Source organism: Lycorma delicatula, chromosome 1, assembly GCF_047948215.1.
Source record: "Lycorma delicatula isolate Av1 chromosome 1, ASM4794821v1, whole genome shotgun sequence".
NCBI classification, from domain to species: domain Eukaryota; kingdom Metazoa; phylum Arthropoda; class Insecta; order Hemiptera; family Fulgoridae; genus Lycorma; species Lycorma delicatula.
In genome coordinates this window covers 143307335-143334113 of record NC_134455.1, presented here as the reverse complement: position 1 = coordinate 143334113, position 26779 = coordinate 143307335, and the positions used below count along the sequence as shown (strand labels likewise).

Below are 26779 nucleotides of genomic sequence, written 5' to 3'. Positions count from 1 at the left end.
AACACCACCATCATACCATCATTATTCAAGATTCTGGAAAAATCCATCGGGAAGTACTTCTTGCAAGATTTAATTTTTCATTATTCACATCCAAATCTATCTTATTTTTTTTACAGGTACACTGGTTTGATATAACAATAAAAAGAAAAATATTAATTTGTAATAAGTATTCCAACCTTTTAATACACTTTCAAACAAATCCATAATTCTCATATTCAGTGTTAATGCAAGGAAATATTACCAGTAAAATATCTACTTAAAATTTAGGCTACCTTATCAATAAAATACTCTCAACCTACTGGCATTTAGACAAGAAGAATTGTACAATAATTAATAACAATTTTACTTAACGACATTCACTTCCTATCATGAATATGAACTTCTAAGAATCCTTCAGGTCAAAAAAAATGTTATGATAATGTGCACTGAAACAATGCTGAAATATTTAGAGCCTCCTAACTGTGTGCACTATTAAAACAGTTTCTACAATGTAGTTGTGACCCTAGAATGACAACAGGAACTTGTATCTGCTTATGTCTTCACATATCCCTAAATTTTTCACTCTAACATTATGAATAGCACTTGTAAAAAAAAAAAAAAAAAATAGCTATATGAATAGACTGATCTATTTCATGCAATTACTACAAATTACAAATGAATACAATACAAACTGGACTCATGTTGTTATTCATTCATAACTATGTATTTTTGTCTTACAATAATTATAAATAATGTAAATGTTTAGTACCTAAAAATTATGAACTTTTTTCAAATATGCAAGATGAAAAAGTCCGATCGGTCACAAAATTAAAAAAATTTTTATTTGTAACAAGTACTTAAATAGTTACGCTATTTCTCTACATAGTCGCCATTCCGATTTAGACATTTGTCGTAGCATGGTACCAACTTTCCAATACCCTCATCATAGAACGGAGCTGCCTGTGTTTTCAGCCATGTTTCTATGCTGGTCTGCAGCTCGATGTCTGTGCCAAAATTTTGTCCTCCTAGCCAGCGTTTCATGTGTGCAAAGAGGTGAAAATCAGATGGAGCCAAGTCCAGGCTGTATGGTGGGTGATCAAACACTTCCCAATGAAAACGCTGCAGGAGCTTCTTTGTTACAACTGCAGTGTGCAGCTGAGCATTGTCATGGAGAAAGACAATGCCTGATGACAACATTCCTCTCCACTTATTCTGAATTGCCCTTCGTAGACGTTGAAGAGTCACGCAGTATGAGACTGCAGTGATTGTCGTGCCACGTTCCATGAATTCCACCAAGAGAACTCCATTCCGGTCCCAGAACACAGTAGCCATACACTTTCTGTTGGAAAAGGTTCGCTTGAACTTCTTTGGTTTACTGGTAGAATGAGAATGCATCCACTGTTTGGATTGTTCTTTTGTTTCTTCAGTTTAGAAATGGACCCATGTCTTGTCCCCTGTGACAATTTTGTTCAAAAAATCTTCTCCTTCATTGTATTAGCGCTGGAGAAACGTTAGGGAGGTGTCCATTCTCATTGTTTTGTGATGTGTGGACAGCATCTTGGGAACCCATCTCGCACACAGTTTGTGGTACTGAAGTCTCTCACTCACAATGGTGTAGAGAGCTGACCTTGAAATTTCAGAAAACGAATCGCTCAATACAGAAATTGTGAACCAACGATTTTCTGGAATTGCCTCATCCACTCGCTCAACGAGATCTTCGGTTGACACTCGCTTCCTTCCCTGGCCGTCTGCATCATGAACATCTGTATGTCCTGCTTTAAAGTTCCTGCACCATTGTTGCACTTTACTGTTACTCATTGAAGTTTCACCGTACACATTACTTAGTCGATGAATTTCAGCTGCATTACACCTCTCAGCCTGAAGAAATCGAATTACAGCACGCACTTCACACTTGGCGGGAGATGCTATTGTTGTAGACATGTTTACGTGCTAGCTGTGTGTTCAGACTAAACAAAGTAATGCGGCGTGATTGAAAGCCATACTAGAGATGCTATGCAACACATATGCGCAAAGGTTCATCCGATTTTTGCACAGGTTTTTATTTCTCGATTGATTGGACCTTAAAAAAAAATAACTCTTGTATTAGTAAAATAGTAGACAAATTTATCAACAACATAATGATCTAGTGTTAGTGTAAAGGAATCCCAATAGAATACAGAATAAAATTCAATTATACAGGAAAATTATAAGAAAACTAATCTCTAAAAATTGAGTCTTCTACTTTGGCTATATCACCTAAAGTACCACCACTTTTATGTGCCATTTTGAATTTTATTGTGATTCCACATATTGTACTACATGATCAAGAATGTGATGAAATGTTGTGACAAACAATGACAGAGTGCATCATCATTAGAATGCATAAGAAATCCACCCATTAACAGAGTTTATACAAACTGAAAAGCTTAGAAACAGTTCTTATTTATAAAAACACAAGTGTTCTTATTTTATCTCACAATTTATCTACTTGCAATATCTGCAATTTCATTGTAATCTACAAAACTGTCATTACAAAGGTGATACAAAACCAAAGTGAAGTTTCTAATTTTACTAACCAATATAGTTTACATATAGTTATATGAGGTCTCTAAATAAAGTAATGAGACTGGCTCAGAAAAACGTTCTATTTACAATCCAATTATACATGGACCCTATCACCTTCTAAATAGTTCCCTTGGGAAGCCATGCAACGCTTCAAACGGTTTTCCCATTCTTCATTGCAGTGTTAGAACTCAGAAACCGGAATATCCTTCAGATGGTCAGTTACAATTTTTTTATGTTTTCTACTGTTCCAAATGGTGTCCTTTTAGGAGTTTTTTTAAAATCGGGGGCAGGAAAAAGTCGCAGGGACTAAAGTCAGGTGAATAAGGTGGTTGAGGAACTACAGGAATGTTTTTCTGTGCCAAAAACTCAATAATTGAGTGTGACAAGGTGCATTGTCATGATGCAGTATCCAGTTGTCTTTGATGGCTGGTTTCATGTGGGCGACTCTTTTCCACAGTCTTTCAAGAATTTCTCAGTAAACATACTGATTTACAGTCTATCCTGTAGGCAAAAACTCCTTATGGACAATGCCATTACTATCAAAGAAACAAATTAGCATGGTTTTGATTTTTGATTTGTTCATTTTTGCTTTTTGGGATAAGGTGAGTTTGAAGTATGCCACTCCTTGCTCTGGCATTTTGTTTCTGAGTTATACTCAAATATCCAAGTTTTATCACCTAATAACATTTTTTAGAGAATCAGGATCAGTTTCAATTTGCTTTAGAAGATCGCAGCATATTTTCACCCTGTTGGTTTTGTGATCAACAGTGTGGTTTTTTGCGACCAATTTTACACAAACTATTTTCATGTCTAATTCGTTTGTCAAAATTTGATGGGCTGAGGTATGGTTCAAATTCAATTGTTCTGCAATCATTCTGATAGTTAATTGTCGGTCATACAATATAAAGTCTCTGGTTCGCTCAACACTGTTGTTGACATTAATGGTCTTCCAGAGCATGGATCATTCGCAACTGATTCCCAGCCATCTGAAAATGCTTTAAACCACCTCGAAACTTGGGCTTGTAACAGAGTGTCATCTCCATACACCCTTTTCAATTTTGAAAAAGTTTCAGTAGCATTCTCAAGGAGTTTAACACAAAACTTAATTGCACAATGCTACTCATAATTAGTATCACTCATTTTTGTAATGCACAACAAAAACTTGTTTCACAAAACGTTTGTTTATATATCACATGGCAACAATAGACTAAAAATGTTAATACCTAATATAAAGCAGTTGTTCATATAACCATATGTTTACTAGTAACTTTACATTGTTGCCAAAAAAACTAGTCTTATTACTTTACTTACAGACCTCATATATATATATATATATATATATATATATATATATATAGTTTTAAAATTTAGTTTACACTTATGAAAAATGCAAAAAATTCTTAAAATCATCTAATCAATTAATAAACATCATAATTTTAAAATTTGGATGATATTGGTTTTTTTTCAGTTTTTGGCCACTGTCAAACTGCTAAGTATGACTGCTTTCAAATAATTCACTATTCAGTCAAGAATGATTATTTTTGGAAATTAATAATATAAAAATTATTGAAGGGGATATTGGAGAATAATTATTATTTAACATAACATCTACTTTGCAGCTTCAAAGGAGTAAAATACAGTATCTGCTACAAGTAGATCCTAAAACAATTATAACTTATGATAAGCCTGCAGTACAGGCAAATTATAGTAAATAAATTCTACACAATTAGATTTTTTTTTCTAGAGTGTGAAATCTATGCCTAGAAAACAAACTATATCAAAGGTTTTATTAAAAATGATTAAAGAAAAAAAATTCAATTTATACCAGTGACACACATCAGAAACACAATAGTAAACAAAAGGTTCAGTGGTTATGAGGGTGAATCAAATTTAAACAGTAATTTCGCTATTCTATGCAGCAAGCAGTTATGAGCTGGATGTTGGAGTAGAGAGGTTAATATTTGGTGTGTTACAGAGGGGGAACCAGCTTGGTTAGCTCCTCCGCTTTCTTCTGTCATCAGTATTGCCATGAGTGAGCAAGAGGTTGCATCGTCTATTGCACAATGTATAATCATAACGTTTTTTACAAATTAAGACACTAAACCCACAGAAATTTTAACTCATTTGAAGGCACAGTTTGGGGATGCTACACTGTCCCAGAACTAAGTATATATGTGAGCCAGACAATTTAAGGGCAGGTGAGAAAGTGTAGAAAATGAAAGCCATATTGACACCCAAGGTCAAGTCTCACAGCTGACAACATCTGTGCTGTTCAAGAGCTTATTGAAAGTGATTGCCGATTCACTGTTGAAGAAATGGCATCAGCTATGGGAGCACTCAATTCATTATCACTGATCATCTTGGCTTATCCGGGGCATTTAATAACTTGTGGTGGCCCTCTGCCTGGCCTTGTTTCAATTGCAAAAGCGTGATTGCACGCGGGAAGAGATTAGCACTCTCTCGAGCTACTTCAGCGATAGAACTGTTGTCCTTCGTGACGGCAGTTCGCAAGTAGGAAAGACCCTGTCTAAAGGATGTCCACAGGGCAGTGTATTAGGTCCACTCATCTGGACCATCGAGTTCGACTCTCTCATGCGGCTGCGTTTGCCCGGTGGCTGTTGCGTCGTGGCTTATGCCGACGATGGGCTGCTGCTGGTCGAGGGCGGTTCGCGTGCTGAGATTGAGCTTAGAGCGGCACAGACATGTAGGGTACTGCGGTTGTGGAGTCTTCAGCATAAGATGGTTTTCAGTGCGGAGAAAACCACTATGATGAAGGGCCAGGTAGCTGTGACTCGCCACCCGCGGGTTGTGGTGGATGGCCGTTCAATTAGGTATGTCACTCTTAAAAAAGTATCTGGGTGTTATCCTTGATGAGAGGCTTCTCTTCAAGGAGCACTTGCAGTATGTGGCAAAGACGGCAATTGATGCTTTCTTCGGAGTCCGTAGAGTTGTCCATCCCGATTGGGGGTTGAACTTCCGTACCGTATTGGGTTGAACTTCCGTATTGATTCTTTACAAAGGTGTTTGCGAGGCCATTATGTTGTACGCTGCGCCCGTCTGGGCTCATCATTTGCGGTACCAATGCTATAGGGATATGCTTCAGGGCGTATGCGTGAGATCGAAGACCAAGGTTTTGACTCTTGGCAAGATAGGTGGAATGATTCTTCAACAGGTCGTTATACGCATGGTATATTTCCCGATGTTAGAGAGTTGCGAGCGGTTAGCTGGGTATCCCCCAATCGGCAAACGACGCAGTTTCTCTCCGGACATGGTGCCTTTAGGGAGAAATTGGCTAGGTTTAGGTTGGTCGATTCCGGCTTCTGTCCGGACTGTAGGGTCGATGACACTGTGGAACATGTCCTACACATTTGTCCCAGGTACGAAGCTGAGCGTACCAGAGTTACTAGGGAACTCGAGAGAGTAAACTCCGTTTTGGATATATGGAGGACTCGTAGAAAGTGGACAATTGTTGCTGGCTTCCTTCGCTTCCTCGTCCTGAGCAAGACTGCCGAAGGGATTTAGTAGGTAATAGGAACCTGGGTGGCTAGGGACCGCCTGGACAGTTGACTGGCCGAAGGTAGGCGCTTAAGGCAGCGTGCCTCGGTTAGATCTAAGAGGTGTTATTTTGAGTTTGGAATAAAGCTGTCGGCGGAGTTGCGGCCGCTGCCAACGGGCATAGTTTTTCCTTGTCCCGGGGGGGTACGGTCGCGCTCCGACGAGGGCGTTTTGTGAGCATACGACACTGTCGGCGGAACGTGGCTTGTGCCGCTTGGGTGGTAGGCGGTGGCGTTTCGACGGCGGTTACGAAAGATGGTGAATGTCACGCGGGACTCCGCGATAGAGCTGTGTGGCAGTAGGCGTTCGTTCTCCTCTCCCGGGCAGACCGAAGCGGAGTCAGACAGTTTGAACTCATTTTGAGTAATTAAGCGGGGTTCTTTAAGGGAACTAGGACCAAATTTCGCTGTGTTTAGTGGGAAAGTTTTTTTATAGTGGTAGTTTCTCGGATCTGAGACATTCAATAAGTTGGCTCATTAATAGTTAGAGCTAGGCGCAGGGGTCTTCATTCCGCGGTTAGGCTTCTAGCTTAGTTCCTGCGGCGACGTGGTAGCTGCAGGTGTCCGTTGTCTGCTTTCTGAAGGCATAAACACAAAAACTATCTCGGGATCAATTTTACCGATGCAGATGCTCCTTGATGCATCTGCATCGGTGGCATCTCTGTGGGGCCTGAACTGAAAGCTATGGCGCGCAATCAGTTTGAGGGCGAGAAGATGTCCTCCATTAAAGCCACTACTGGCTAGGCACGGAGGGGGTGGTGTAGCGACCGGACACGCTACGAGGTGGGATCTTCTCAACCTCGTATTCTCCCTCGGTGGGGGGGGGGGGGGATCGAGATGATCATCTTGGCTTTAGAAAAATTATTGCTCGATGGGTTCGAGGTTGTTGACTGAAAATCGAAAACAGGTCAGGTGAGAGACTTCTGAATCGATTTCAGCAAGAAGGGAATGATTTTTTTGAGGTGTATCATCACATGTGATAAGATATGGGTCCATAATTACACTACGGAGTCAAAAATGGTGAGTAAGGACTGGTGAAGGCTGCTGAGTGGAGGCCAAACCTCATCTGTCAGCCGGAAAAGATCTTGCAAAGATTTGTATTGACTCAAGGGGAGTTTTAATCATAGATTTTCTCCACAATCAATGAACGGTGAATGCAGAGAAAAGAATGCCAGCTGCTACAGTCAACAAAAGCTGCCTACTGAAACAAAAGACGGGGTATGCCCATCAGAAGTTCATCCTTCTCCATGACAATGCTAGGCTGCACATTGTGATTTTGACAAGGAATAAATTGTAAAAAATGCAGTGGGAAACCCTCGACCACCTCCATACAGTCCAGAATTGTCCCCCTATGACTATTTTTTGTTTGCATACTTCAAAGAATTGCTTGGAGAGGAACAATCGAAAACAATGAAGATGTTGAGGAGCACATTCGCAATTGGTTGACGACTTGTTCTCAAACTTTTTATGAACAAGAATATCCAAGCTTCCAAATCATTGGCAAAAGTGTGTAGGATGTGCAAGAGACTACATAGAGAAATGATTAAGGAATGAATTGTGTATATTATTAATCAATAGATTTATAAAAAAAAATTACCGTTTATATTTGATTCACCCTTGTATTTAAATAAATAGTATTGTTAACATTGAAACATGGAAATCAGTTATTAGGTACACAGCTGACTGAATAAAAAAAGTTGTCTTATTTTATTGATAGAGATTCTTTTGTTTAGGTGCACACACACACCTAAGTGTATAAAATTAGAGTAGACACAAGAAATAAATTCTCTTATATTTCATGATACATGTTTTATTTTTCTTAACAAGTCTTCAGAAGTCTATATATATTTATAAAAAAAATCACATAAAATAAATAATATCGCACAAGATAAACTAAAATTTAAAACAAACAGTTAACATCAAAATGCATGCATAATAAAACTGTTGTTGATAATTAAGGGTGTTAGTTAATCTCCAAGTGACTAAGGTTGTTAGTAATTAAATATTTATGAAGAAATAATGCAACACACTAAATGTGGTTTTTAATGTAGAAATTAATTAAAAATTTCTCTTAAAAAATATAGTGATTAGTGATTTGTAACTAAAAATGGTTTAGCATGGAATGTGTAAATTTAACAAGAAATAAATAAATTCAAGGATACCATAAAAAGCAAACTATTTATATTTCCTCTTTTTACTTAATACATCAATTTTAATAGTAACAGAATTACACAGTTGTCACAAGATTAATTTCTACAGTCACTTCTGTACTCAGAATATATTTATATTATTATATTCTGTGTTTTAAGAGTAATTCTTGTTAAAATAGGTACAATATTATGAATATGTATAAGCTATAAGAGATATGGTGAAGCAAACATAATTAAGTATCCAGAATTTAAAAACTCAGCAAATCATTCAGCCATTTAACATTTACTTGGTTAAAATACAAAAATTACAATGGTAAATCTTATGAAGAATATGATGTGCACTTTTTAACAATGCAGAAAATAACTTTACCCAAATTTAACCAGAAGAATGCTGTAACAAAAAATATGCATTGCAGTGATATGTACCAAACACAAATATCTTTCATCAAGAATTTTCTTTTACATACATCAAATCAAAAATGTTGATGTTTGAGAACTAGCAAACTACATTCAAGAGGTATATTAATAACCCAGGTGATAAAACTATATGGTATGTCCCACCAGTCAATGAGCTTGAAATGATGATTGTTACCACCTGATGTAAAAACATTTACTCTGAGCTTTATAACTTCTATTACCAAATAAATTATTTAACGTTTGAAAATTAATATGGTAAGTTTGAAGTGAAATAGATTCTATATAACACATGTAATAATGAAAGATAAATAAAAACCATAATGCTAAAGATAAACAAAATGCAAATAATAAATATTATTTATTAATTATTTAAGTTACTGAAATTGTTAAAAATGTGTTTAAATAAAAATAAATACATTATTATTCATTAAAAATTTGGTTAGTATAAATTTGTTAATGTTAGTCCAAAATGTTTATATTAACAAAAGATAACTAAATACAGTAAGTTTAAGTTTTATAAGCATAATTTTCAGACAGGATAGAAAGAATATTTTAGATGCAGATGAGGGATTTAAGCATGAATGTTGGGTGATACATAAGGTGTCACTAGTGTATGAGCACATATACCACATGATACATGAGCATTCATGTACGTGGATATTAGTTTTTGTAGGTACCAAAAGCCTAACCCCACCGGGTTGGTCTAGTGGTGTCTTCCCAAATCAGCTGATTTGGAAGTCAAGAGTTCCAGTGTTCAAGTCCTAGTAAAGGACTTGAATACTAGGATTATTCTAGATTAAAAGTCCTAGTAAAGGACTTTTAATACTAGATTGTGGATACCAATGTTCTTTGGTGGTTTTTTTTTATTGGTATTATGGAGAAATACCATTTACATACCCCCCCACTAGTAGGGGAGTGTCGGAATCGCACGGGTTCTGCTAGATGTTATTAAGAGCCTATGTGTGCCCTCACCCAACTGACTAAAACTCCTACTTCACTGTTTCTCTCCACCTGGGGCTGGTTTTGTAATTAAGTATAGCACAACCCCGGTAAGACTAGGAGTCCCGCAGCTTCACCACTGCCGCCCACCTGCACAAGCACAGACAGAAGATGACTCCACTGAGGGCTGTCCTCCCCACTCTGACTATTGATTACATTTCTGACTACTGCATTACAATCTAGAACTGCAACTGTACTTACCTTAAAATTGATACTCGCATACTTGTTTATCACTTGACACCTCAGTTGGGGTGGTACTACTCGTCTCTTGCTCACGGGTTACTGGAGTCCTCCCGCTTCAACACCACCGCCTATGTGGTGGTGTAGCGCCTATGTGTAAATGCAACTTCACGAGAGGCTGTCTTTCATACCCTTGCATCCTGCACCTTCCTTTGCAGAACTCTGTATAACAAAGCTGGACACTGCAGAGAATTTATCAATGTCTGTTAGCATTACTTCAATAACATTGCCCACATCTATCTGACCAGTAATCATACATCTTCTTCTTTCTCTTTCCCATCTAACGCATTGGAAAAATACATGTTCAGCTGTGTTCCTCTGATCACAATATTGGCACTCCATATTATCTACCTTGTGTTTTCCAAACAGGTAGGCTTGGAATGTGCTGTGATTGGTCAGGAATTGGGTGCGCCAATAATTCAGCTCATCAAACCCCCTCCCAATCCACGGCCCAATCTCACCTATTAAACTCCGAGTCCATCTGACTTTTAGTGAGGTGACCTACTTTGTCTGCCACTCTTCTATTAACTCATGTTGCGCATCTTCCTTATTCACCCCTTCATCAATTTTTACCCAAGCTTGAGCCATTTGCTGTATAGTTAACACTCCAGTAATTACAAACAACTGCTTCAGTTGACACTGATGAATAGGCACATGCTATTCATAACGCTATTTTTTGTTGTACTCCCTCTAAGTACCTCCTATTCCTGTCACTTCTCAGAGCCCTGTGTCACACTGTTACACCGTATAACAATATAGAATTCATCACATGTGAGTACAATTTCCTAATTGAGGCCCGCGGTCCAGTAGTTGTTCTTAATAATCTATTTAGACTTTGTTCCACTCAGTCTGCTTTTGTATGAACCTCCTGTACATGAAAAGTAAAGAAACTTCTGTGGTTTAGCCACATCCCCAGATATTTTGTATTTCTGATGAACTGGACCGGGCCTTCCTCAGTCACAACTGGAATATGCCTTATAATTCGTCTCCCCATCATAGAGATCACCATCTTTTTTTCATGCGAGAGCTAAAGTCTTCTAGTTCTCATCCATCTATTTACAATATTTAGTGCCTCATTTACTACTCTCGCTACGTCTTCCTCCTTCTTTACAGTGACCACTAACGCGAGGTCATCAGCAAAAGCTATTGCTTGCACTCTTTGTGGGTATTCTAATTGAAAAATCCCATTGAACATAAGATTCCATAAAATGGGTCCCAAAATTAAGCCCCGAGGCACTCCACTTGACACTCTGAATTCAATCTCATTACTGCCTATTTGGTATACCAAAAATCCTTCTTGTAAGTACCTCTGTATCATTTGTCTGAGATATAGCGGTATATTGACCTTCTTCATCACTTCAAATATTGCTTCCCACCTCAGAGAATTAAAAGCATTGTATATATCCATTAATATGACTACAGGAATTCGCTATGTGTCCTTTGCCACATTATCAACCAATTTCATCACCTACTTCATAGCATTCATCGCTGATTCCCCTGATCAAAATCCAAATTGCCACTGGCTAATACCACTCCTTTCTCCAATATAGGCCTGCAACCTCGCCTCTAACATCCTTTCTAATAATTTACAAAAATTATTTGTAATACAAATTGGTCTATAAGGAATTGTAGCTCCTGACCTACCTGGTTTGTTCATTAAAACTAGTCTTGATCTTTTCCATGAAGTCAGTATAAAATCACCTTTCAGCATATTGTTGTTCATTACTTCCAACATTGTAACAAGCGCTTCTTCCACCAGTATCCAGATGACTTCTACTGGAATGCCGTCTGGACCCAGACTCTTATGCAGTTTCATTTTCCTGCCTGCAGTCTTTAATTCCTGCCTAGTGAACAACAGTATTTCATCAGCCACTATTTCCTCTCTATATGGATCTACTTGCTCTGGAAAGAGTACATCACATATTCACACACCTTGTCTTCTGGTATCATTGGCAATCGTACACCTTCTGGTCCAGAGGCCTTCCAAACCATATATGGCAGATGTTGTCGGTCCTTTGGATTGAGTGCTCTTATGGCCCGGTTTCCCACAGTTGAAGCATAACTGACATCTATCTACTCCTTTGCAATCCACTGAGACATAGCCTGAAGCCCAACAACAATAGAATCTGTCTTCAGGTACTCAGATATAGACACAACAATGTACCCAGCCTATCCATATGTGAGTCTCTATTAAATTCCTCACTGCACGATATGTTGTGACCGCTGTTGAATTTTTGGTTTCACCATAAGCAGGTCTTACTAACAAGATCTTAAACTCATTTACACCTCTGATTACCTGAGCATTGCATCCTTAATTTCTTGCTCACTGGTCTCACTGTCAATATCTCTTAGATGTACAATTGTTCTACGTCCACCTGTGGGCCTCATATCGACCTGTAACTCTGCCGACTTAGCTTGTAATGTAGCAGTAAGTGCCTCAGCCTTCTCTTTCCCCTTAACTTGTTTGCATAATTTTTCATTATTCTCTTTCCTAAGAGACAACACTTCTCCAGTCTCTTCCCAGGTAACATTTTGTTTCATAGTCCTTAAGAGACCCACATAGGACCTGCCCTCTGCTGACTATCATAGTTCGGCTGTCTTGTACAGGTGGAGTAGCACGCTTGATCCATAGACTTTTGCTGTCCTGATTTACAACTTCTGACTTTAGAATCAAAACTCTCACCTGGTCTTCTCTACCCTTTGTTAAATATACCAGTACTTTCCTAATGAGGTTCCCACATCTGCCTCCTGGAAGCATAAAAGTCGCTGCATTAATGGTTTCTAGTATTTTCTTTGTGGCTTTTAATAATATCATTACTGCATTTTCCTCTCCTTTAACTGATTCATAATAAATAGTGTATCTACTGGCTGGATTTATAGCTTGCTCACGCCCTATGATAACTATATCATTTTTGACAATGTCTGCAGAGACCACTCCCATGACACCATGAACAGGGTGATCTTTACGCCCAGATTGGCCTGTTAGGTCATAAAAACTAATTATGTTTTCCTCACTGGGTATTTCCTCGAACTGAGAAACTCTTAAAACTATTTCTACCAGCCATCTTCCAACAGATAACGCTACCAAGTCCTTATTAGATAAGTCTGTGTCCAACTGTTCTCTTATCCTGAGTTTGCGAGACCCATCAGTTTGTGTCGCCTGCGTAATTGTTGTCCGGGGTGGTGACAACTCCATCAACCCTTTAAACCCTTTATATATTCTACAAAGCTCCTTTTCATCTGCTGTTTTATATTTTGACAGGCCTGCTCCTCAATTTTGTTTCAAATTAAACACTAGAAATCATAACTGAGCAATCGGTTAATCCACTGTCGCCGCAACAAATTCCCCCTCTTCCTATTACATCTTCTGCACTCTTTTTGCCTTTAGCATACTCTTTCTTCACCTTTGAGAGTGCTGGAGGTCTCGAACTACCAGGTTCTGCTGAATCTGCCAACGGAAGTGATCTTCTTCTTTCCACTGTTGAACCAAAAGTCTAATCTAAAAACTAATTCACCGGCTGTCTTCAGCACCAAATTCCACTTAATTGGAATACCCACTTGCCAAAATCATGGGGGGCTTTTTTTTGGGGTCACGAAAATGTATCCACCAAATCCGTGGTCAGATTTGAGGGGATCAAGAGGGGGGGGGGGGGTCACAGGGTCAGGAAGGACCCAGGACACAAAGATCCCAGGGGGTTTTAAGTAAGGAGTTGGGAAGGGAGCTAGGATGAAAAAAAGGAATCCCCTTATAAACTGCTTCAACACTTAGAATTATTTGCTCACCTGATATGAAAAATATGTTGAAATTCTTCTAAGTGGTTGTTTACTTCACTGTCTTCTTGTTATACTTGTAGAGCAATAAATTAGTCAATAGTGAACCTTACTGCCAATGGCAATAGGGTTGATCCAGAGAAAACTTGAATAAAATGTTAGTCCATTGTCCAAAATTTTCAAAACTTAGCAACCACATCCATTAATAATTAACCAAAACTTTCCAAATGTCTAAATCAACAATCAGTCAATATATTAACTCACAACCAAGGGTAAGCTTTAAAAAAATAAAAATAAACCACGATCCTAATGGGACAAGGTGGAGACAATTATTAATAAATCAATATATCTAAATTAAAAAAAAAAGTTAAAAAAAAGGAGATGAAGTCTGATTTGAACCGATGTGCCTTCTTCTTCTATGATTCAAATATTTCATTAATTAAAATTTAATTTGGCTATAACTCTGGAACCAATGAAAATAAATACCACTTATAATACATCGTTGAAAAGCTCTCAATGAGGGCTTATTACTGCAGTTAAGAAAGTCCAAAATCCAAATTTTTTTGGATTTTGGCCTTTTTTGGACACTTTTGGTTCAATCGATTACAATCAAAAAGGGAGGTGTACAACTAGACGTTACAACAGTCCTAAATCCAAAATTTCAACATCCTACGGTTAATCATTTTAGAGTTATGTGAGATACATATGTACGTATGTACAGATGTCACACCAAAACTAGTCAAAATGGATTCAGGGATGGTCAAAATGGATATTTCAGTTGAAATCTGAAAACCTAAATTTTTCACGATCACAATACTTCTTTTACTTCTTTGTACAAGGAGGTAAATAAGGAAGCAGATTCTAATAAAATCAATGACTAAAAAATTACAATTAAATGACATATATATATATATATATGTCATTTTACACTTAATTTTAAATAAATTAAATAAGCGTTTAAAAACTACTGTAAATTATTTAATAGAATTGTAAATAACATAAGAATATAAATTAATAAAATGACAACTAATAGATAATTAATTCAAATAATAATAATAATACTACACACATTGAACTGCTTGTTTCTGAGAATACTAACACTGATAAATAACTAATCTTTCAAGCTTGTGAACTGCAGCATGCATTGTATGAAGTGATAAGATAACAACACTATCCTCACAAACTGTTAAAATATTCACAATAAACAAATTTAAAAACCCAAAAATATGAAATAGCCAGCTAATCCATTTTGAAATCAGGTCTGTAAATCAGGTTTAATGTGTTAATTTATTAACCTTAAGCACCATTGGTGCATATGTGATAAACTGTAGAACTGATATAACTATTTCATCATAAGGAAAATAGTATGTATCACTGTGTTAAAAAAACAAATAACACTCCCAGATTCTTAATAAATTGCTGACTGTATAGAACTCTAACAACGATATTTTATGTTTAATATTTTATCATAATAATCAGATAAGCAGTATGTCCTTTTTGGAGTTCATAGAGTTGTACATATACAAACAGAAGGGTAAGATTAGCAGCAGCATTATATATTCTCTCAAAGTGATGCTCTGTTTTTAAAAGTATTGAATTTTTAATTTTTTTAAGCAGCTTTTTTTAAATTCTAAAATCTAAATTATTCACGTAATCATGCAATTAATTGTAATTCTATATTAGCATAAAAATGTATTTCTACTATAGTTGAGTAATGTTTACTTTTGAGATGGATGATTAACATGTTTTTTCCCCTTTTTTATATGGATGTTCACAAAATTACATTTTTTTATTCTGATGAATGACTGTTTTATAATAGTGCATGAATTTGTTTTCTAAATTACACAATTACAAAATATTGCATTTTTATTAGCTTATAAAACAGAGACTTTGTTTTAGGTGCAGTTAAAATTCTGAGAAAAATTAATGTTTAAATATAAAGAACTTAAAACAATTGTAAAAACGAAACCCCTTTTTCTTTATGTGCTACATACCCTATTCCTTGCCCTTTGTATAGTCTCTCTCTGTGAATGTAAATCCCTCAGAACTTGGTTGCCAACATCTTCAGTTTCTAGAAGTACCTGATAACCAGCAATCAAATTTTTACCTGCTCGTTCTATTCTTTCAGAATTATCTAATAGTCTTTGTTTCTGTTCTTCATTTAAACTTACATGTTGACTATATAAACTATCTGACACATCAGATCTATACGACATGCCAGCATCACCTGGAAAAAGATGCACACTTATATCTTAAATTCTTGAGATATAATGTATCTTAAATTCTTGAGAAAGATGTATATTATACATCTTCTGTATGGCCATAGATATACACTTTAAATTAAAATGCTTAACTGATCAGTTCAAACAATAACTTGTTGATATGTAGTTTACAGTCAAAATAGTGTAAATCATCATTCATAAACTGAAATATTTGATTTATATGTTTTCTGGATCTTATAAATATGTATAGCTTTTTGTAATACTTGCATATGCATATTTTAAATTCTATTAATATAAACTGTGGTTTATATTGTAGAATTTGAATTATAATCTAACAGTACAGAGGAAAAATATGAATCTTAAAAATGATTAATTTCTGTAAAATATATATATATATAATGATGAGGGTAAGTCAATTATTATCCGCAATTTAGTTATATTTTTGTTTATGTTGGTAATACTGTCGTGTTGCGTAGATGACGGATGTGTGGTTTAATTGTTGTTATGTCTGTGCAGGTTTGATTCTGCTATGTAGTCCCATTATCGCTGCCCTGCCGTTAACCATGGCTGCTCCGCTTTCTGTTTGCACCAAAGAAGAGCAATGTTCAGTGATCTGTTTTTTGTGGTCAGAAGGTGTATCACGGGCCAAAATTCATCACAGACTTTCACAGTATGTTGCTGCAACGGGGTGTCTACAAATGGATTGAAGAATTCAAAAATGGTCGCATAAGTGTTACGCACAACGAAGGAGCCAGATGATCGTTTACTGCCACAAATGAGGAAAATATTGAGCGTGCACGTGACATGGTTTTCTTAGACAGACGAGTAACTATTGATGAAGTGGCACATCGTCTGCAAATTAGTCTGCCTTCAAAATCATCCACAACAGACTTGGGTTTCATAAAGTCTGTGCAAGATGGGTCCCAAAACAACAACTCACACAGTTGCATAAACAAACGCGCTTGGACATCTGCTAAAAACATTTGGATCACTATGGTAATGAATGGGACATCTTAGACAGAACGATCACTGGTGATGAAACATGAATCCATCATTACGAGCCGAAGAGTAAACGGCAGAGTATGAAATGGAAACATCCAAATTTGCCCTGCAAAAAAAAGTTCAAGACCCAACTGTCTGCAGGAAAACTGATGCTTACGGTTTTTTGGGACTCATAAGGCCCAGTAATGGAACATTATGAGGAAAGGGGCACGACAATAAACAGTGCGCATTACAGTGAGATGCTTACCGCCAACCTGAAGCCTGCAATTCAAAGCAAACACCATGGACTGATGTCGAAAGGTGTTGTGTTGTTGTACTACAGTGCCTGCCACATACTGCTGCCCACACTGCAGCAACGCTCCAGAAACTCAACTTTGAAGTATTGGCTCATCCTCTGTATAGTCCTGATCTTGCCCCTTCTGACTACCACTTGTTTGGTCCACACAAAGAGGCATTAAGGGGCTGTCGATTTACCTCAGAAGAAACAGTGAAAGAAGCGGTGCATTCCTGGCTCGCAGCTCAACCGAAAACCTTTTTTTATGAGGGCATCAGGAAGCTTGTGCAACGATGGACCAAGTGCGTTGAAATGCAAGGGGACTATGTTGAAAAATGATGTACATATAAGTTTCTTATTTGTATTGCAATAAAATTTATAACTACATTGCGGTTAATAATTGACTTACCCTCGTATACATATGTGCGCATGCGCACACACACAATTTTAAATGAACACTATGCACACATTAATTACTGTTTGCTTTTAAAATAAAGAAATACAATGGTCATCAAATATAAATCAACATTTTTTAAAAACTAATTTATTTACAATTTACAAAGTACTCATAACATTTTTCTGCACAATTTCCACTTTCATTTACACCCTTTTTCAAGCATCTACCATTTGTTTGGCAGAACAAATGATACTCACTTTGTGGGAATCTGGGACTGTTAGGAGGATATTCAACAGTGTGGCCTCCAATAAACCTGGTGCAACATTTTGAAAATGTTCAAAATTAAAAACCTTAATTACTGTATGATGCCACTGTACGGGGTATATCATTATTATGAAGAAGCAGCACACATCAGATGTGACAGTATTATTATATGTAAAAAAAGCAGCTCGGGATATCTAGTCTTTTGCACAGACAAGTTACTTTAATTTGTCCAAGAGTTTAATATAGAATGTAGTATATTTTAGTGGTCGCCATGAAAGATGGCACTGTATTTAAATTTATGTATCTCAGTTAAAAAAAAAAATCACACAGTAAAAATGAAGGTATTGTTGTAAACTGCAATTATTTTTGAGCAAACTGGATTTGGCCAATTTTAGTTACTGTCATTTGAAAATTAGGGGTGTAAAAGCAGAAAACTCTTTTTTTTTTGCAGTTTTTTTTGAGAATGTCAACTTTGAATTACTATAAAATCAAAACCGATTCAGATAAAAATTTTCTACTTTTGGAAGTAGATTAAATGATTATTTCTCAATAATTATAATTAAGATTTAACCTAAGACTGCAATTATTTATACGTACAGGTAGTTTCAAGTAAAACAATCACATTTAGGTTAATATTATATGTAGAAAAAATAAATTTCTGCTAATATCTAGCATTAATTTTGTAGAATTCATATTTGTAGAGTTTAAATTAATAAACATTCATGTTTTGTGGTGAGGATCATTTACAGGATCATAAAAATCTATTTAAAAATATGACAATATATGATGGACTGAAGAAGCTATCTCAGCGAGCAGTACAATCCCAACAATTATGTAATACCTTCTGTTTGTGTTCTATTTATGAATCCTTTACACCACTACATTTGTTAGTCAGTATTTATGTTAATTAATTATATTATACATATGTAAATATTATTATTGCAATTATGTCTATATTTCAAGTCATGCATGAAATAAAAAAGGGGCCTTGCTCTAAGTTTATAAAGAAAATAATAAAATTATAAATAACTAATAAAAATAATGAAATTGTTAAGAAACATGGTTTTTTCTAACTGTTGTTTTCTTATTTAACTATTATTTGAATACTGATGTAGGCTTAATGGAATTAAATTTATGTCCCTATTCATCGATAAGAGATTGTTGTACTGTAGTAGATAATGTTATAGTAGGATGACTCATAACTTCCAGAATTCATGTAATTGTAGCTATATGTTTATGTTCTTACTTTGCTTTCTCAAATTATGATGTCGTTGCACATTAGTATAAATTAATTGCAATGCCAGTCTTCAATCTGATGGGTTCATTAAGCTATCAGCTGTGATATCTAATAAATTAGTTGGATTTTTGATTTCCATGTTATCAATTCGTGTTGGTTTTTTATTGAGTTTATTTAATGGTGTCATATTATGTCAAAGACTGTTTGTTTCTTTATTGGGTTATAAGTTAAACAATCTTGTTTTTTGTAATTTTTCTGTGACTACTGTAAGTGTAATATGAACGAGATGGAGATACCTTCGTTCTCCAGTTAACATGACCATACAATCGAGTGGTTCGAGAAATGTAATCTACAACGTATATAAATTTTTTCAACAGCTACATGACTTGTAATTTCATAACCCGATTAACTCTGATAAAGTTGAAGAACTGACTGCTGAAGCATGCGGCAGTAGTTGGAGGTCAGTGCACAGGATATGTAAGACAGCAAAGGAGTGTGACAGTAACAATAGTTGTGTTCAGTTTGAAACCCCAGGGAAAAATATAGGCCATGAAATACAAATCTGTTACTGGATGCTTTCAACCGTCAGGTATTGTGCAGAATCATATATAAGTACTACAATCGAAATGAAATCCCTACTGTTAAGAAGCTCAGAGAGGAAATACAGGAAAAACTGGATGTAAATCTATCATCTACTACCATTCGTCGTGTTTTGAAAAAACTGGATTTTGTTATAAAAAAATGAAAAATGGTTAACAATTCCTGATGTTAAAACCTGATATTGCAATAAAAAGAACTGAATTTTTAGATATTTCACAAATTAAAAGTGTCAGGTGATGATCAACCCATATTTTACACAGATGAGACGTGGGTTAATGAAAATCATTCTCATGAATATAGCAAGATTCAAAGAAAATTAAAGGGATTTAAAATACCCATCACAAAAGGCAGTTATTTAATAGTGTGTCATGCAGGTATGGCTGGCTAAAACAGGGTTTATTAAACAAAGTAAATGGGTTTTAAGCAGAAATTGAAAGCTGATTCAGATTATCATTTAGAAATGAACAGTGACAGTTTTAAAAATGACTTTTTGAATTACTTACAAGAAGGGAGCGTAATAATAATAATAATAGATAATGCAAGTTATCACTCAGTTGCAGTGAATAAAGTTCCCAGCAACAGTTGAAGGAAAACTGAAATCCAACAGCAGCTTCAAGAAAAAGTGGTTGAAAGTAAACAGGAGCTGTGCAAAAAATACTTCCGTGTAAGAATGAATGTAAACTGTATGAAGTTGATATTTTAGCCAACGAGAAAGGACATTCTGTTATTTTCCTAGTGCCATATCACAGTCAATATAATACGATAGGGCTTATGTGGGTGCTAGTGAAAAGGAAAGTTGCTGATCAAAACCGAACTTTCAAGATGACAGACACTGAGAAATTAGAGAATGTTATTGCAGAGGTCTGGGGAAAATGCATTATGGATACAGAAAATCCACATTATGGATAAAGAGGATTTCCGCAATAAAGTCATGTGAGATGACATAATAGAGAAATTCATCATAAATCTTCAGGATGAAGATGATACTTAAGACAACAATGAAGAAGAGGATGAAGCCTTGGCAGAATGACTTCATTGAGTACTGTAAGTAATCATTACAAACAAATTTTATGAATTTCTATTAAATAATTAAACATAATTAAAAAGTGATACATCCATCTTACCAGCAAATAAGTGTTAAGTTCTCAAGATCTTTCAGTTTTTTCAAATCATTATCAGGTGTTAAAATATTATAATTACGTCAAAAGTTAAAATACGTAGACAGTCGTGACTGTTTGCATGTTAACAACAGTATACTCCAATATGACTGTATACGTATTTTAACTTTTGACTAATTATTTTAACTCTTGACTTAATTATCATACTTTAACTCCTGATGATAGTTTGTATAACCAAAAGATCTCAAGGACTTAACACTTATTTGCTGATAAGGTATTAGTAATAAAATAGTTATTATATTATATAGTTATTATTATATATAGGTAATTAGTAATAATATTACTTATTAATTACTTTTAATTATTTTATTAAAATATACCAGCAGAACATGTTCAAGAAATTTATTATGAATTTTTGAATGATTTTAAAGTGAGGGTCTTAACTTTATTTATTTGGACTTCTATGAAAGAATTTACACTACTGGAATAAAATATTAAAAATAAATGATGTCTATGCAGTTACATATTATTTTAATTTAGTGTTATAAGTTGGATAATGTTTACTGATATGATATTAATGGCTTTTTGTAATCTATTATTCTTTTTATACAGTTGAATCTATGATAGAAATGTTGTGAATAGTTGTAAAAATAAAAATATATGAAAATAACACCAACAATATTAGTAAAAAAAATAATATTTATAATTTATAATATTAACAAAGTATAAAGTAATGCGATAAAACTCTGAGAAAGGCAATATTAAACCATGCCGGCATGTCGCAGGTCTGTATAGCAATGAACAGGATGCATAATCAGCTATTAGTTGCCACTGTTCTTTTTGGATAATTGTTTCATACCTTTCCCATCTCAATTAAAAGCTTAATATTAAATGCTTTATTTTCAAAATACTGTCATCTTATTCAAATTGTTTCAAGGATTATTTCAATGTGTTTTTCCCCAAGACATATTATTTTACATTATTACTGTAAAATATTCATTGAAACTAAAGATACGGTTTTCTTGTAAAAAAATGCTCTGTATGCTTAAATAATTATAGTTTTGGGGTAAATCTTAATTATAATTATTGAGAAACAATTGTTTAATCTACCTCCAAAAACAGAAAATTTTTATCTTGATAGGTTTTAATTTTATAGTAATTCAGAGTTGAAGTTCTCAGAAAAACTGTAAAAATCAAGGGTTTTCCATTTTTCACACCCCTAATTTTCAAACAAATGATGGTAACTAAAGTCAGCTGAATCCTGTTAGTTCAAAAATAATTGCAGTTTCCGACGATACCTTAATATTTATTGCGTGATTTTTTTTAACTGAGATACAATACTTTAAACGACAAATGCCATCTTTCATGGTGACCATTATAACTGCTTTTTGATCATGGAGAAAGTCAACATATGCAACTCCTCTGTCATTGCTTTTATTGGAGCGGTTTCATTTTCTCTAGTTGAAGCAGCTTTGTTTCATTTGCTCTTTTGAACATCATTACATACACCTCTACATTTCAGGGTTGCAGTGGTGTACCCAAATTTCATTGAAGGTAAGAATGCACTTTAAAAAATCCCTTTCGGCACGCTGGAAGGTGGAGATAGATTTTACCGATGCTAAGTAGGGGATAAAAAAGACTCCCATCTTAAAGTTAAGAAAAACTTCAAATTTACTCAATATGACAATGGTTGCAAGTGAAAAAAAGTTTCACATGTTTAGCATACAACAAGCCCCATCTTACAGTTCCAGCAACATTTTGGTCATCTCTTGTCATAAGGGTTGGTCATATCAAAAATTGTTTCATACAAAAGTTTTAAGTAATGCTTAGAGGACTAATGACCACTTTAAACCAATTCAATACTGTGCCTGTTAAGGGAGGTATAATTATTTTGTCTTCAAAACGTTTTTCCACCCCCTGGGCCAATGGTTGGTGATATCAAAAAACTTTAGTTAGATAAATTTTAGGCCCTTATCCAAAGAATAGTAGGAACTTTAAATGAATTCAATATTTTATTATTCAATTATTAAGTTATAGCGATATTTTGTGCTTTCAAAAAGCCCCCTATTTCCACCCCCATTGTCTGATTTTGGCCATTAATGCACTAGACTGAGATTTTGGGACGAATTATTTTTAGGGAACAATTTGAAAGTGATTGGTGCAAAATTATCATAGTTATTGTATCCACAAGAAAGTGAAATACATGTAAATATACAAATAAAATTTTGAGCTGACGGTGGTTTTGGGGTCTAGGGGATGTGACGGAAAGATATGTTGAAATTTTCTGGAAGTCGAATCATGGTACCCATTACAATAGGTAGCTTTCTTCTGAAATCTACCTAAAATGCATTCTCTTCTAGCTCACAGCAAGCCAAAGTCTCTGTAAAATTTCACCTTGCTCAGCCTTCTGATCAGTACTCAAAACGCAGAGAATCTATCATGTAGAAATTTTCTGATTTTGAATAACAGATTGAAAACTGCTGTAACTTATCCTGCTTTCTTTTTACTTAAGTTTATCTATTATTGTTAATCTTACCTTCTAAAACATCCTAAAATTCATAATTTTATTGGACATTACGTTGGTTTTTGTTTGACAACAATGAGACAAATTTTGGACTTCATTACACCACCAAAGAACTATTTTTTCCATGCATACACTTGTGCATTAATAAAGTCTCAAGACCAAACTGTGTACAAAATCTTTGTAAAAATTTCACTTTGTTTAAAGATTTAGTTTTCTAAAAACGTAATAATAATAATAATAATAATAATAATAATAATAATAATAATAATAATACATGCATAAACAGTGCTGCAAAACTGCACACAGTGAGTCTAGGCATGTCTACTGCCTACTCACAGTCTTGACATTATATGATCACTTGTTTGCTGGCTATGAAGAAATTTTGATTTGTAACTGATACAAGGATTTATTTAAAAATTAAAGATTAATATTTTAAGATTATGTAAGCATATTCTCCAAAAATTAAACAAAAATAAAATTGGCAAAAATAGTATTAATATGGGAATTTTAATTTAATGAAGTTCAAATTAGTGCTTTGATGCATGTATAATTTTAACAGTTGTGAATTTTACACTATACATAATTGTATATAATGTATTTAAATATAAATACACTGCACAATATACAGAGTGATTCAGGAGGAAGGGAAAATAATAATTTGGGAACTGATTCTAGACCTGAACTGATTCTTTTATTGAAATAAGGAAAAACATTCATACAAACATATATCCGAAAACGCTTTGTTATCGAGTTATGGCAAGTGAAGAATTTCAGTTCCCCCAGTGAAATGAGTTCATACTGAATTTTTTTAAGGATCTTATAAGTAGTAAACTTGATGGTTTCATATATTGTTTGTCTTGCAATGTGAAATAAAATAGGTCTCACAACTGTATTGCCCATAATTTCATAATATCTAACATAGAACAGAAATATTTGCTGATGAAAAACACAATTTTTTAGATTTGAAGTACAATAACGTTGTTAAATGACTAATAAATGCATAGATTGCATTATCAAAATTTGTAGAGAACTTAATTCTGAGATAATTGATGTAATAAAGCCTACGAAAAAAAAAATCAATTCAAACTTAACAGAAGAATGTTATGAGTTTGTAAAAATTAAAAACAACTATTTTAGTACAACAGATTAAGATCTTAGAGAAATTAGGTTGGCAACTCTAACTGTGTGCTTTGAAATTAATTTTAATAGTACTCTCATTGTTGTCATAAAATTGTGGTTACGTGTTAATAAAACGTGAAATGGTTGCAATTTAGTTGTTTTTGACATAATTTTGATTGAGTTTAATTATTTCTGAGAATCAAGTTATGTAATGGTTTTGTGTTAGTTGTACTCTAAACTTCATTTACATTTATCCAATTGAATTTGAATAAAAACATGAAACTACGTTTTGAATTCTTTCTTTTGAAAAAGGGGTGTCTTCACTCATGCAAAATATGCTGACATGATTTTCTTGTTCGGCTTTAGTGATGGAAGTGCTCCAGCTGTGGTGTAAGAATACCAATATAGGTACCCTGAAAGAGTAGTTTCAAACTGTAACGTATTTTGTAGAATTTATAACAATCTTCATGAGAATGGTACGCTTTCCAGCACTCATTTCATCTGAATGCCAACCAGTACATGGTGATTACAGGGAAAACATTCTTCAGATGGTACAGCTTAATCCTACAACAAGAACGTGAAGAATTTCTACACACTCAACATTCTACAAAGTACAGTATACTCACAGACTGCACTTTGTAACGTATTTTGTAGAATTTATAACAATCTTCATGAGAATGGTACGCTTTCCAGCACTCATTTCATCTGAATGCCAACGAGTACATGTGATAACAGGGAAAACATTCTTCAGATGGTACAGCTTAATCCTACAACAAGAACGTGAAGAATTTCTACACGCTCAACATTCTACAAAGTACAGTATACTAACAGACTGCATCCTTATGTTCAGAAAGTTCAACACCTCCAACTTGGTGGTCATGCCAGAAGACTGTAGTTTTGTCATTGGGTTAACGATTATTACCACTTAAATCTGTTCATTTTATTTTCAGATGCAACTACTTTTACCAGTAATGGCATAAACAACACACAGAATTAACACAGATGGTCTGAAGAAAACCCACATGTATTTATCATATTTCCGGCAATGATTTTTGGTGAATATTTGGTGTAGCATGATCGATAACCAAGATTCTTTCATACTAGAACAATGTGTCACAGAGAGAAATTATCTGGAATTTTTAAACAATGAATTTCTTAAAGTGTTTAAAAACTTTTCTCATTTGCGAAACGAATTGAAATGTACTATCAACTTTATGTACTATGAACTTTGATGGAGGAGAAACACATTTTACAAATGATGTAAGACAATTCTTAGATGAAAATTTACTGATAAATGGACTTGACACAGAGGGCCGGTAAATTGGCCTCCTAGATCATTGGTTCAATTTGGATCACTGTTTATGATGATGAACTGATCGCTCGCATTCTCAATGCTGCTGCCCTCAACAAAGAATGCGAAGATACCATTAGGTTGGTGGCACAAAATGTCAGGAAATGAGTTGAAAAGTGCATCAATGTCAATGGTGGAATTTTCAAACATTTCTTAAAAATTAATGTAGTTATAAATCACCGTGATTAGTTTTTTAAAAGTATTTTAATTTTTCCAAGATCTAAATTTATTGTACTAGAAACAATTGTTTTTAATCTTTTTGTACTTAAAACCTAAAGTACGTATTTTTTGTCACTGAATTTTTCTGATTTACGTTGGATATCATGAAGAAATTAGGGGAGATACAGTTCTGGGAACTGATTTATTTGATTTTTCAAGTCAAAAACATAAGAAACTATCAGTTTACGTAAGGCCTTAAAAATTTCAGTATAACCTCATTTTACCAGGGAGGGGAATGAAATTCTTCACTAGCTGTAACCTGATAAAGAGTTTTCAGACATGTTTATATGAACTCTTTTTTTTACTTCAAGCTTTAAAATCCCCAAATTATTATTTTGCTTTCCTCCTGAATCACTCTCATCTTTGTTATACTTTGCAGGTATACCTCATCAAAGTAATGAAAAAGATGTAGATCATATATGAGTAAATGTAAATCAACTTATTTTCAAATTACAGCTAGAAAAGATTTTGCCCAGATTTATGCTCTAATGATCAATCAATGCTATAATAAAATTCTATGGATACAAATTACTGACCAAAATTAGTGGTTTTTTATACTACCTTAATGAAAAATTGAAAAAATTGGGTCCCAGAATTGTATTTTCAGTAGTTTCCATGAAAATTGTTGCAAAACCCAAACAAAAATCAGTATTGAATTGGATACTTTTTTTAGCTTCAGCATACAAATTACTTTGTTAAATTGTCAACTACCAAATAAAATTACCAATAACAAAAATAAAATTTCACGACAAAATCTGTAGAGAATTTAATTTTGAG

The 26779-nt window shown here is 34.6% G+C and overlaps 1 protein-coding gene across 2 annotated transcripts in view; it reads right to left on the bottom strand.

The window, feature by feature from the left end:
- Vti1a (Vesicle transport through interaction with t-SNAREs 1a) overlaps nt 1–26779 on the bottom strand; it is a 60470-nt gene that overhangs the window by 2513 nt on the left and 31178 nt on the right. The window contains exons 4-5 of one of the 2 annotated variants that reach the window (XR_012756098.1): nt 15670–15902; nt 13688–13906 (exon numbers count right to left, since the gene is read on the bottom strand). Coding sequence is in view for 1 of the 2 variants with exons in the window: in XM_075362949.1 (XP_075219064.1) it covers nt 15670–15902 (233 nt within the window). In the remaining variant the exon portion in view is untranslated. The remainder of the gene's footprint in view (nt 1–13687; nt 13907–15669; nt 15903–26779) is intronic. The other variant, XM_075362949.1, reaches the window with a different exon arrangement.